General features: G+C 37.2%; 2 protein-coding genes across 3 annotated transcripts; both read left to right on the plus strand.

Moving 5' to 3' along the window:
• The first annotated feature begins 175 nt into the window (after positions 1 to 175).
• On the plus strand, positions 176 to 6,484 carry LOC145222743 (long-chain fatty acid transport protein 2-like). Of its 2 annotated transcripts, XM_080088932.1 has the most exons (13): positions 176 to 554; positions 642 to 783; positions 922 to 1,098; positions 1,221 to 1,320; positions 1,667 to 1,759; positions 1,852 to 2,016; positions 2,100 to 2,224; positions 3,370 to 3,567; positions 4,068 to 4,138; positions 4,204 to 4,330; positions 4,493 to 4,682; positions 5,031 to 5,151; positions 5,453 to 6,484. In XM_080088932.1, exons 1-13 carry the CDS (start codon positions 382 to 384, stop codon positions 5,628 to 5,630), a joined length of 1,860 nt encoding a protein of 619 aa, XP_079945058.1. In that variant the 5' UTR covers positions 176 to 381; the 3' UTR covers positions 5,631 to 6,484. The 2 variants fall into 2 exon arrangements, with proteins under 2 accessions (XP_079945058.1, XP_079945059.1); XM_080088933.1 differs by lacking the exon at positions 5,031 to 5,151 and having other exon boundaries at positions 5,453 to 5,544.
• LOC145222742 (long-chain fatty acid transport protein 2-like) lies at positions 6,470 to 12,198 on the plus strand. Its single transcript, XM_080088931.1, has 13 exons — positions 6,470 to 6,715; positions 6,780 to 6,921; positions 7,601 to 7,777; positions 7,944 to 8,043; positions 8,583 to 8,675; positions 8,876 to 9,034; positions 9,460 to 9,584; positions 9,802 to 9,999; positions 10,233 to 10,303; positions 10,380 to 10,506; positions 10,571 to 10,760; positions 11,081 to 11,201; positions 11,344 to 12,198. Exons 1-13 carry the CDS (start codon positions 6,543 to 6,545, stop codon positions 11,525 to 11,527), a joined length of 1,860 nt encoding a protein of 619 aa, XP_079945057.1. The 5' UTR covers positions 6,470 to 6,542; the 3' UTR covers positions 11,528 to 12,198.
• Positions 12,199 to 13,092: the final 894 nt, after the last annotated feature.

Consider the following 13,092-nt stretch of genomic DNA (forward strand, 5'->3'; position numbering starts at 1 on the left):
TTTCGCTTATAAGCATTTAAATTGAAATTAAAAACCATCTGTAAAATATGCAACAAAATAGTTGTGGTTTCGTCTGTCTCGTAACGCGACCACATTGAGGGCGGAGGAAGTTTGTTGAGTAAACAATTTACCAGGGGTATTTTACGCTTGAATACAGTTGCTTGCTCTGCAACGCTACTGCTGCATTTTAATCTGTAACTTTGTTTAACTTTTTTCGTATCTGTTGAGAATATATTTAAAGCACACTAAACAAGGCTAAAACAACATTTGCCTTTCTAGAGGTGAGCACTTTCTCTAAATTGTATCTACACATAACTTGTTAGATAGGAACTAAACGCTAATCCTTTTAAAGTCGTTTAGCATTTAACAAAAAAATTGCAAATGGATTGGTTGGCATACGTGTTTGCTGTTCCTGCAATCGCATACATTTTCTGGAAATGTCTTGTCATGTATCTGCCCTGGTTACCTGGGAATATTCAGTTTATCAGATCCCTTATCTCACTTGTGCAGATACGTGAGAAGTATGAAAAAGAATCGTTACGGCTGTATGACAGGTAGGTTTTCACCAAAAATAGTCATGGACAAAAAACTCACTTGGCAGTTTTAGCTTTGATTTTAAAGACTTCTTTAAAATACCACAGACTTAGGCAACAAGCTGAAAGGATTCCCAACCACAAACTTATTTTGCAAGAAGATGAAACTTGGAGTTACAAGCAAATGCTATTGTGGTCAAACAAATGTGGTAGAGCATTGCACTCACTAGGAATACAATCTGGAGATAAGGTCAGCATAGTTTTACCTAAATGAATTTTTTTTGTTTAAAAATAATTAGTTTGCTGCTCGTGCACATCGGTAAGATAACATACTATCCCAAAGCACAGAAATTTTACTTGGAATTTGGCATCATACGTATTCATACAGGTTGGCTTATTGATGATGAATGAACCTGCATTTCTGGCTTTATGGTCTGGCTGTTCAGCTTTGGGAGGAATCACAGCTTTTCTCAACACCGACCTTCGAATGAAATCACTCCTCTATTGCATTGACATTGCTGAGATTAAAATACTTATTGTTGGAAATGATTTAGACCTCCTTGAGGTAATGTTTTGTTTTGTAGAAACAGTTTGTAGGGCATTAAAAGGAAGAGTTGTATTACACAGTCATAAACATTTTTTTTTGCTTGTGATGACATGAGCGCAAAAATGTTACTTTACTTAAAGGCAATTGACCACATCAAAGTTGATCTACTGGAACGTAACATCAAATTGTTTGTGTATGGCAAGCAAACAAATACCTGTCTATCATTTTCTGAATTGGTTGGTAGGTGGCATTGATTTACTAGACTATAATAACAACATTAAAAATTTAGTTATATTTTTGTTTTAAATGCTCGTGAAATTGTTACAAGAAAAGTCAGTTTAGACCACTTTCCTATTGATAACATTGGTGCAAAATGTATCATACCATGCACTTACTTTTTTAACATTAAATGGATGCAGTATTATTGCCTTTGCATAATTCATCTTGCCCTCAAAATCTTGTAGATTGTCACAAATTAAATTAACTTTCGTTTAGTTTACAATTGATCGCAAATTTTATTTGTTTCCTTGGGAACAGCACTTTTCAAATGTAGCAAATAGATAATTTTAAAATAATACATTACCAGACCAGCAGACGAGCAACAATATTCCAAGAGATTGGGGAAGTGATGCTAATTTTGCTGAACCTGTCTGTTACATTTATACATCAGGGACAACTGGTAGGAAAAAGTGTATTGTTTCGTTTTTTAATTTTTGAAACCTATCATGTAAACCTCCTTTTCTAAACTAAAACACCACATTTTTGTTTCAGATCTTCCAAGAGCTGTAAATGTGGGGTACAATAAATGTTGGTCAGGTGGCTCGTTTTTTACTGCTTTTGACAAAGATTTACAGTCAGATGACATTGTCTACTCCTCACTACCCCTTTATCATGGTGTATCATCTCTCATTGGGTTTTGTGGTGTTCTTAATGCAGGTAGGTACTATTAAAATATATAATTTTATCGGTAATAATTGCTGGTGGTCTGGAAACTTAACAAATGTCTCCGTTAAGTACAGGCATCACTTTGGCAATTAGAAAGCAATTTTCTTCACACCATTTTTGGTCAGATTGTCGCAAGTACAATGCTACAGTGGCTTTATACATCGGAGAAACACTTCGTTCTGTCTGCAACCACCCTGTGGTAAGCTGTATTATGTTGTATTGCATTTAGCACTTTGCCATTGTTGGCAACACGGGCAACTGAAGCCTATTGAAAAATACCATGACTAACCATAATCTGTTTCTTGTTGTATTTCAAAGTTGTGGACTTTGTCCTATTGCAAAATAACGTCAGGCAACAGTATTCTGTATTAACACAAAGCAACTGGGACTGAAGCTTACTATGTGTCCCTGAAAGGCTGAATAGCCCCTACATTTACCCCACCAGTTCCATAAAATTGGTAAATTGAATGAAATTTAAAAAGATTGTAGAATTTGTCATTGATGGGTGCCAGTTGTTGTGTTTTACCATGTAGTCCCAATATTTACTCATTCTTTCCTTAAAAGTACAACATTAAATAAGACAAACTTCAACTAACTAAAGGTAATAAGATTTGGATTGTTGGCACATTACATATCATGATTGTTTGAGCACAGTACTGATAACTGTGTTTGACCTCACAACACCAAACTTTCTCATGGTCATCTCGTAAAATGCATTATTTACAACTTTGCATGTGTGGGGGACTCAAGAGTTTCTGCCTGCACAAACAAACGTTATAAAAAAGCAGTGCCTAATAAGTGACCCAAAATGAAATGATTTTTTGGAAAAATATCAACATTTCATATAAGTAGGGTCAAAGTGATCGGTGCAGTGTGTTGCAGTATCTTAACATTTCGTTTAAGCAGGTCAAGCGACCCCTGCAGTTTGTTACTAAAAAAGCAATGACGTGTTTCACTCGGTAAAACCGGATGTTTTTGAATTTAGGACACTAACTATTCGTCGCACGTCTATTCTTAAGGCGAAGTTAATAACACCATGTTATATTTGCATTCAACGTGGTGGCTTTGTGCATATTTAAATGTTGCCTTGCTTGAAAACAACACCCTTACCGCACATAAGAACAGAGATAACCGCGTTGGGACAATTAGTGTTTAATTTTGGACTTCCAGTGTTTTCTGAATCTGTTAACTTACGAAACATTTCATTTATTCCTCACGTCCATGCCACAACAGCATTTGTTTGGAATGACTTTGATAATGCGAGGTCAAAACTCAAAATACTTTGTATTGGTCACTGGAAACGTTACGATGTAATTACAGCTTCAAAACCGTGTTTTGTTTCAGCAACCTGGAGACCGAAACCATCGTATTCGTGCAATTGTTGGTAATGGATTGCGTCCTGACGTTTGGCGGACTTTTCTCGATCGTTATGGCAAACATATCAAGGTTTTAGAGTTATATGGGGCCACTGAAGGAAATGCCTTTTTCCTGAATTACGACAACAACTTTGGATGCGTTGGAACACTGTCCCCTTTAATGAAAGTAAGGTGTTCTTAAATTACTGTTTGTAAATCTGATGTTGAAGCTTATGACCATCTCCTTTAACTGTGATAGTGAAATTGCTCGTAAAGAAACTGTCGGCATAAAGAATCAAGACATTAGGTCCATAGAATAAATCGCATTTGTATAGAAAATAGCTTGTAAATAACTTTGCAAATATCAAAGATCACAGTCTACTGTTGTAATTATAACAAGTTTGCACTATTAACTAGCCCAACATGAACGGTGTTACCAGGAAAATTTCTCAAAAACCCCGACTTATGTTGGTAAAAACCGCAACTTGATGTCATTAGCCAGCCCCAAAGGGCGAGAAAAACCCCACCTTGACAAACACTAAACATGAATAGATCCGGCCGAATTATTACAAATGCAAATACGTGCTATAATATTGATGTTAAAAATGCATTTAAAGTCCTCTATTTTTGCTGTTAATTTAGATGCATTTCCAAAACTATATCAAACAAACAATTTTATCTTTGCAGAAGTTTGGTAACGTTGCAATCGTTAAGTACGATCCGGTGAAAGGTGATCTAGTTCGAGACAAGCACGGGCAGTAAGTTGTACAATATTACTACATCTTCATGCGAAGGTTTCATTTTTTTGTTCGATTACCTTTAGTGCTATTCACGCCGGTACGAATGAACCCGGTCTTCTCGTGGGGAAAATTGGCAAAAAGTACAAGATGTCGTCGTACAAGGGCGAAAAACAACTGACGGAAATGAAAATTCTTTACAATGTATTCAAGGTAAACTTTAGGCCGAATTTGGATTTTTAATGAAGTGGATTTTAATGACGTGCTGAATAGTTTCCACGTTTGTTTCCAAAAAAATGTATTTTACCACACATGTCTTTCGCGAATAAAACATGCGCAAGAATCATAGACTAACAAACATTGGATTTTTTACAGGAAGGCGACAGTTATTTTAACACCGGTGACTTACTGAAGTGTGATGAAAACTATCACGTGCATTTTTGGGACCGTGTTGGCGACACCTTCCGGTGGAAAGGCGAGAACGTTTCGACGAATGAAGTGAGCGATATTGTTGTGCAAGGTCCAGGAATCAACGAGGCCAACGTGTATGGGGTCGAGATTCCAGGTGGCATATTTTTTTTAGGATTGCTAGAGAAATAATAACACACGTACATAATTACAAATGCTTGATATTGTAATTTAAATTTTTGCCTTCTTTGTACCTATGTTTCGGCGTTCTATTCAGGTCGCCTTCATCAGGAAAAAAATGAGATAAGGAAAGCGTGACCTTTAAGCCAAAATTTCTTACACAATTGCTTGTAGCAAACAGAGTGCAAAACGCACGTTTTTATCGATAACGTGTCGTTATAATGATACTGGACCCAACAAAGGCTTCAAATTGTTCGTGTGCAAGAAAATCATGCGAAGCTTGGCTTGTGTATGCTAATTATGATTTTTTTACGGTCAAACTTAGGATGTGAAGGTCGAGCAGGGATGGCTGCAGTTGTACTGAAAGGTGGTGAACTGGAGACGAAGGCTTTGTACGACTATGTGTGCGAAAATTTGCCCTCTTATGCAAGACCTATTTTTATAAGGTGCAAAATGAGTAAACTTTTTTATTTTAACGGGATTTGAAATATAGTAGTCTTTGAAGGCGTGGGTGTGCAGGTTTTGGATACAGTAAACCTCGGTTAAACCAAAATTGGTTTATCCGGATCTTTGCCTAATTCGGACAAAACTTGAGGTACAAATGATATTTTATGTGATAAGGCTTTAATTATTCGACTTTTTATAAAGCGGCTCCGGTCAAATGTTTGGTTTATACGGGTCCGAATTAGCCGAGGTTTACTATAATTTGTTACCTAAACGAGATTAACATTTAAACAATTTGCACAGAGTCACCGCATATTTGGAATTGACTGGAACACTGAAGCAGCGCAAAGTAAAGTTACGGAATGAAGGATTTGATCTGAGCATTATCAACGACAAGATATTTTTCTTGGACAACCACAAGAAGAGATATATTCCCCTGACTGACAGAATAAGACAAGGTCTTCAACCAGGGTTATTCTGAATCCTGCTACTCAATTTGCCGCCTTTGCCCTCCCAGAAGCTTAAGCCATTTTCCACTTATTATTATGAAAGAAAACAATGCATAATATTTTTAAACCACAAAAAAATGATAAATAAACAAGCAGACGATAGTAACTCATTATTAAAAACGTAAAAAGTGTAACAAATATTTAAACTGTATTCAAAATAGTAAAAAAAATATCATTGTAAGTATTTACTTTACGACCAACATGTACATCGAAAATATGCATTAAGATAGTATATCTTCCACTTTTTGTGCAATACCTGTGCCGCGTTTTCTATCGACATTTGCCCACCCTTTGTGCAATACCTGTGCCGCGTTTTCTATCGACATTTGCCCACCCTTTGTGCAATCAAGTTTACCACTAAAGTTCATAACAAACCATGTGTCTTGCACTTAACGCATTTTTATTGTTGCTATTTGTTTTATTGCAACCTGCCAAGCGTTTTGGGGTCAACAAATCATTTTGTGTTTTAGGCGTTTTGCACTTTTGCATATGTCAGTAAATTGTAGACTATCACTGTATCCATTAACAGTAAAGTTGCACAAGCATAAAATGATGTTGTTTCTTTAAATTATTAGTATTGATACTGTGTGTCTGATCGCATGTATGTGTGTTTTCTTGTACTTTGTATCATAAAGCGTAAATTGCAGTGGCTAATGAAATCACCTTGGCAATAGTATCTGCCAAATCTTGCACGATAATTTATTATTTGTCAGCTGTTGATCTGTTTTACTGTTATATATTCTTTTCTAGGCACTGTACTTTACTTCGATCAAAATAAGTCTACTTAACTGTTGTTTCCTCTAACATTATATTCACTTGTATTCAGGCTTGTGGAAAACATATAGTGTGTGTTTTTGTGTGTAACCTGAATTTTCTGGGAAGCGATGTCGTTTTGGTCGTATCTCCTGGCAGCACCGTTTGCTGTGGCTTCAATATCGTGGTTGGTGAAGAGGATCTTTCCATGGATTTCTGAAGACATTGCTTATTTGAAAGCATTTGTATCCCTTCTGAGTAGATTTGGAAAGTTTGAAGCGTCCAATCTTATACTTTACGACATGTAAGCCAATACTTGGCGCATTTGTGAGCCGTTTTTAATAAGTACTTTTTGTCTTCTGACACAGGCTTCAAAAGCGGGCGGGTGAACAAGGAGATCAGAGATTTATTTTGTTCAAGGATGAAGTGTGGACATACAAACAGATGCTGTGGTGGTCAAACAAATGTTGCAGAGCGTTGCGATCAGAGGGTTTAGAACCAAGAGATAAGGTGAACCGCCAGTTGGACATTTGAGTGTAATTTAACTCCCAAGATCTCTGCTAAAACTATTGTACTGCTTAAATTATAGTTCTATCAGAAACGGGATAAGATTGTATAACTTACAGTATGCCGTTTTTTTTTAAGCGTAACACCGAATTAAAGTCGACCTTTCGAGAAAACGTTGTGTCACAAGGGAGGAATATAGACTAATGTATCTCACCTGTTGTACAATACGCTTACTTTTACATTGTTTTTTATTTGACAAGTTATTTTCGCACACAAACATATTTGGTTGTAAAGTACATGTAAATGTATGTGCCCATCTAAATGTACAAAACTCAGAATCGGTCGGTATACCACCTAGGTTGAGAAGGCATAATAAACATGTTATGATTAAAATTTCTAAACCGCTCACAAGTGGGCAGTATACCGCCTAGCTCCAAGCGAGACAAATGTTGGTCGGTAGGAATCGAACCAACGACAGCAATTTCCCCGAGCAACAGGATCGATAGAGCTGCATGACAGAAGTCAAGTCAATGCACTAAGTTGTTCATTCGGCATCTACTTGCATAAACAATTCATGATTGAAGACAAATCGTTGTACATTTTTTAGATTTTTTTATTGTGCTGTGTTTTTGGTAGACATTTTGCTTGTGTAACTAATTTGCATTTTCGAATTTCGTTTTAGATTGCCATGTTTATGATGAACGAACCAGCATTTTTGGCCACTTGGCTTGGAAGTATGGCACTTGGAGTTGTACCGGCCTTTATTAACACTAACCTGCGAACAAAGTCTCTGCTTCACTGTATCGACATTGCAGAAGTCAAGCTTTTAATTGTTGGAAAAGATCCCTCTTTGTTGGAGGTGAACACATGTCGTTGTAAACCAAAAACGCTTATACATTTGTCTTATACATTGTCTAGCGTTTAAGCCTTTTTTACCATGTTTGGCAAATCTAGGTTTATATTCTCATTAGACTCCAAATCTTGATTGCGCTTTTTCCCACCTTTAAGAGGATTTTGTGTAACAGGCAGTTAATCAAATCAAAGAGGATCTTCAGGAACGCAACATTGCCGTGTATGTGTACGGGGAGCGAACTGACAACTGCTGGTCATTTTCACAACTAGTCGGTAAGTGAAACCAAACCATGGTGTGCATTTCGTCAAGGCTTATTGCTATTCGCGCACGCAACATTGGACTTTGTACCACGTGGCGTGAGGCCGTTTTTGTGCGTGCCGGAGCTGTCTCGCGTCATTCGAAATTGACGTCGCGTTACGAATTTAGTGAAAGCTGAGACACTCCCACAAATAGTTTTCATCGAAAAGTCTGGATTTACTTGTGCCAACGGTTTGGACTTTGGACTCAAAAAAGAAGAATTCTTCAAAAATGCCGCCTTAAATGACTGTGTCTGTTTTTTTCACGAAAATAGCCTGTTCGAACTTTGGACCGAATCACCTTAGAAACGTTTCGAAAATCCAGCCACATTAAAAACATTTTCTGTTTTTAAATTTCGTTGCATCAGTTTTGTGTAAATTTGGTGAAAACGAAAACTTTTTAGGACACCAAAAATGGAGGTAAATGCTAGTAACATATGTAGCCAGCGACACTTCGGTTCTGGTACTTACCTGTGTATTTGCAACTCCCATCTCTAAAATTGAGTTTTGGACAGACAAACAGAAAAATGAAGACATTCCACATGACTGGAGAGGCGAGCGCGCATTTTCTGACCCTGCATGTTACATTTACACATCGGGAACAACAGGTAGACGTCAATCTGTCTATGTTTTAAAATGTGGTACAGCCATTCAAACTTAACTTTTCTTTGAATTTCAAAAACTACAGACCTCAATTTGTTTATGTTTTCAAGTGTGGTACAGCCATATATATTTTATAAATTTCTCCCGACAGCTGTCGATCCAGTGGTTTTGATGCATGTTTCATAGCATTGTTTATTCATCATAGGTCTTCCCAAGGCTGTAAAAGTTTCTAGCCAGAAGTGTTTCCAGGGTGGGGTTATGGTATCACTTTTGAATCCAACTTCAAGTGATATTGTATACACACCACTGCCACTGTATCACACATCTGCTGCACTATTGGGGTTTTGCGGAACTCTCATTGCAGGTGAGTTTATCAAATATAAATAGGCCGAATGTCATGTAGGCAACAGTGTCTTAAGACCTAAACAGCATAGCTCCAAGCTGGTGGAACGCGTTAGTAACACTCGATTGAAGTCACCAAAGTCAAGTAAATAATTACTTCGGACTTGCGGCACGACGTCGGAGTCGTGACATATTGTAAGCGTGACATATTTAGGTGTTGTCCCCCCAGCGAGGATAAAAAGAAGCATACAAACATCAATACTTGATGCCTAATGGTAATTTGGGCGCTGGAGTAAACGTTTGGAGAACAATTTAGATGTTACACGCCAGGAAAGTGAGCGTTTCAGTGATGACAAAACAAACAATTTGTCAAAAGTTTTAATGCTACCGATTAGTCTCTCTACAACTGTACTATCCAAACCAATCAACATAGTACTTTGTTTGTAGGTTGTACGATGGTATTAAGAAAGAAATTTTCCGCAAGCAATCTCTGGCCCGATTGTCGCAAGTATGACGTCACAATTATTCAGTACATCGGCGAGACGATGCGATATGTCTGCAAACAACCAACGGTTAGTACTGTACAATTTTTTGTTGCAAATTTTGTTTTAGTTGTGTTGGTTTTAATTTCCATCAAGCGCATATTAAAGTTGTTGCCAGTTTTCTAGTTTGGTTGCATAACATTAACTTGTCGAAGCCTAATAACATTCATTAGTCAAAACTGTACTGATATACTACCCCATTAACAATGATTTTACTCCAAAAAGTCCACTATGTATGTACTAATAGACTCCGGACGACCGCAAGCACAAAGTTCGAGCCATATTGGGAAACGGTTTACGACCTGACGTTTGGCGGACGTTTCTCGACCGTTACGGTGAAAATATTCAAGTGATGGAGTTTTACGCGGCCACCGAGGGCAACGTGGCTTTTATCAACTACCACAATAAATTTGGATGTATTGGAACGATGAGCCCATTAATGAAGGTTTAATATTCACATATGTTTTGCAAAATTTGTCAAATTTAGGTTAACAATTAAACTTCACAAAAGTAAATTAGAATTTAGATGGATACACCAGCTGATACGCCCTATTATGTCTTGTCATCAGCCGCACTTTTGAGACCTTCTAGGGCGAAATTAACAGTGTCCACTGCATGCAGCATAGTTATCGTTTATTGGATTAATACTTTTTAGAGTTAGATTTCGATTCGTTTTAGAAACTCGGAAATGGCGCTATTGTAAAATACGATTTCGAAAACGAGGAGTTTGTACGGGATGCGAATGGACGGTAAGCAGTAATATGACATTCCTAAAATTGGCGAAAATGGTAAGATGCAATTAACGTTTTTTAACCACTTGTTTAGTGCCATTGTGGCTGATACGAACGAACCTGGCCTTCTGGTTGGAAAAATCGACAAAACATTCGCTATATCTTCATACACCGGCAAGAAAAGTCTCACGGAAAAGAAAATCCTTCGGGACGTGTTTAAGGTCGGTCTTCACACGTGACGTATGTGACCCCAAAACGTAATATAATGTCATTATATTTTGACAGAAAGGTGACAGTTATTTCAACACCGGTGATATACTTGTGTGCGACGAACACTATCACTTGCATTTTCGTGACCGTGTTGGCGACACATTTCGGTGGAAAGGCGAGAACGTTTCGACGAATGAAGTGAGCGATATTGTTGTGCAAGGTCCAGGAATCAAGGAAGCCAACGTATATGGGGTCGAGGTTCCAGGTTTGAAAGATTGATACAAAAAATAAGTACAAAAAGCTTTACTTGTGTTGATAACAAGAATTTTCTCCAAAGAATAATACATTGGTCATTGGTTCCGAACTACTATTGTTTTCATTTAAATCGATTCACAAACCTAAAGCGACCATGTCTAGAAATTTGCTTCAAAATTTAGACATTACCGAAATGGCCTGTTTCTATCTGGACGTAGAGAGTTTATTGTTTCTTTACCCCCGAGCTTACATTTCGTCTTGTAGGTCGAACGCTTGGGCTAATTTGTGTATTTAGAGCCATATAATTACATAAAATCGTTCTGATTTCAGGTAGTGAAGGGCGGATAGGAATGACAGCAGTTGTATTGGAAGAAGATGAACTGCATTGCAAAGCTTTTTACGATTATGTCTGTGACAGTCTTCCTTCTTATGCAAGACCCTGTTTTGTCAGGTAAACCATTTATTGCTTTGCTGTGTAAATCACTTGTAACTAATCCCTAAAAGCAAAAGCAAAGAATATTCTACAAAGACGGATTTGTGGTAACTTATATATTTAGCTTTGTTCAATTGATTTATGTAATGTTAACCAACAGAGTAACAGATTGTTTGGAATTGACCGGAACTTTAAAGCAACGTAAAGTGGCTTTGCGCAAGGAAGGATTTAATCTAAAAGTTGTCGACGACAAGATTTACTTCCTGGACAATGACAAGAAACTATATGTTCCTTTTACTGCCGAAATGCAAGACGAGATTGAAGTCGGTACAATTCGAATGTAGGCTGACTGCATGTTTTTGGGTTGTGCTTGTGTACGAAGCGTGATGGATAACAAGCGTGTGCAGCCTACATATCAAACGCATGTTTTTGATTGGATAAAATTAACTCATTTTGCAGTGATTGGTGCTGTTGGCTGCACAAGCTAAATAAGTCCTACAATTGTCAAATGAAATAAATGATTATGTAATATATTTAGAGTTTAGTCATTTTATCCAATTCAAGTAGCAATTTAAATGTATCTTTGCACTGACATTCATATAAACGTAAACTACCAATCGTGATTCCATTTTTAGCAAAATTACGTTATACAGGTGAATCTTTTTCAGATTGAACCATTCTTGATTTGTTATTATATTGTTGTTATCGATCAATTCCGTGCGTGTATTTTGTAGCAAGACTTTTGTGTCAATGCTTTAATTTCATATAGTTGAACAAAAATTTGTAGATTTTGTTATCTCTTGTATTTCAGCGTTGTATGTTGTGCCTTATCTCATATTATGTTCTGCAGCATTTTTGATTTTTGGAATCAGGCATGGCCCTTATCATTGCAATTGTTCTTGTTTGTTTTCTGGCCGCGTTTCCATCATATTTTATGCATCTGTAATTCGGTGTATGATTAGTGTTTTCCGCTGATCGTGCAGCGATAATATGAATAATAAACCATGTGGCTTCATTTTGCGTGTATTCTGTAAAAGATGGTTTGTAACTCGTATCAGGTATAGTGATGCTAGCGTTGTTTTTGCCAAATGGTTAGAGAGTTACTAACAAATAGCGAAGTGTTCCTAACCAGCTTAAGCGTCTAAGATGGTACCTGAAAAGTTTATGTCGTGTCACAGTTTGAAAACTTGTTAAAGGAAATGTGGTTGGCAACACAGGGCAAAGTGTTAAATCGTTGGAATTTCAGCTTGTTAAAAACATGCCATTTTGCTCTCGAGATCATCAGTGCAGGGGTGTGTGTATCTCCGATACCTGTAGCTGCTCGGTCAACACATTTCCCCAGGCGATTTCCACCTGTTTATAAGATGCTTATAGCAGATGTATCTGGTTTATTTGATAACATAAACGTCGTGCAATTCCGCTTGATTTGGTCTTTGTTATAATTTAGTTTGTAACGTCTTCAAGTGGTGTTAAAATCAGATATGCTGCAAAATATTTGTTCAGTAATTTCGTGACTTGAAACCATGTGCTGGGCATTTGGCATAAAGCGCAAAAACATTACAAGCGCTATTTTTTATCACAAGGCATACAGGAGTTAAAGTATCAACGTAGCTCGCTTTAGAAAATTTGTGTTGTTTCAAAGGTTTACAAAAACCAGAAAAAAAATGATCAAAACTCGTACAGTCGTAGATGATCATATTTCGTAAAAACCTCCGCATGCGATAAATAAGACAATGTTTTTTAATTCTGATACACTTTAACGTTGTAGCCAAGGTTGTGTTTTAGTTATGCCACTCAACAACATGACTGTAGCAATTATGCCAACAAACATTTCATCAAATGTTTTCCTTGATTTCTTTTTAAATGGCATTCACGTTCATTTCCCTTTTGTGAGCGTTGTTCATTTGGA

Source organism: Phallusia mammillata, chromosome 4 (genome assembly GCF_965637545.1).
Source record: "Phallusia mammillata chromosome 4, kaPhaMamm4.hap1.1, whole genome shotgun sequence".
NCBI lineage: Eukaryota > Metazoa > Chordata > Ascidiacea > Phlebobranchia > Ascidiidae > Phallusia > Phallusia mammillata.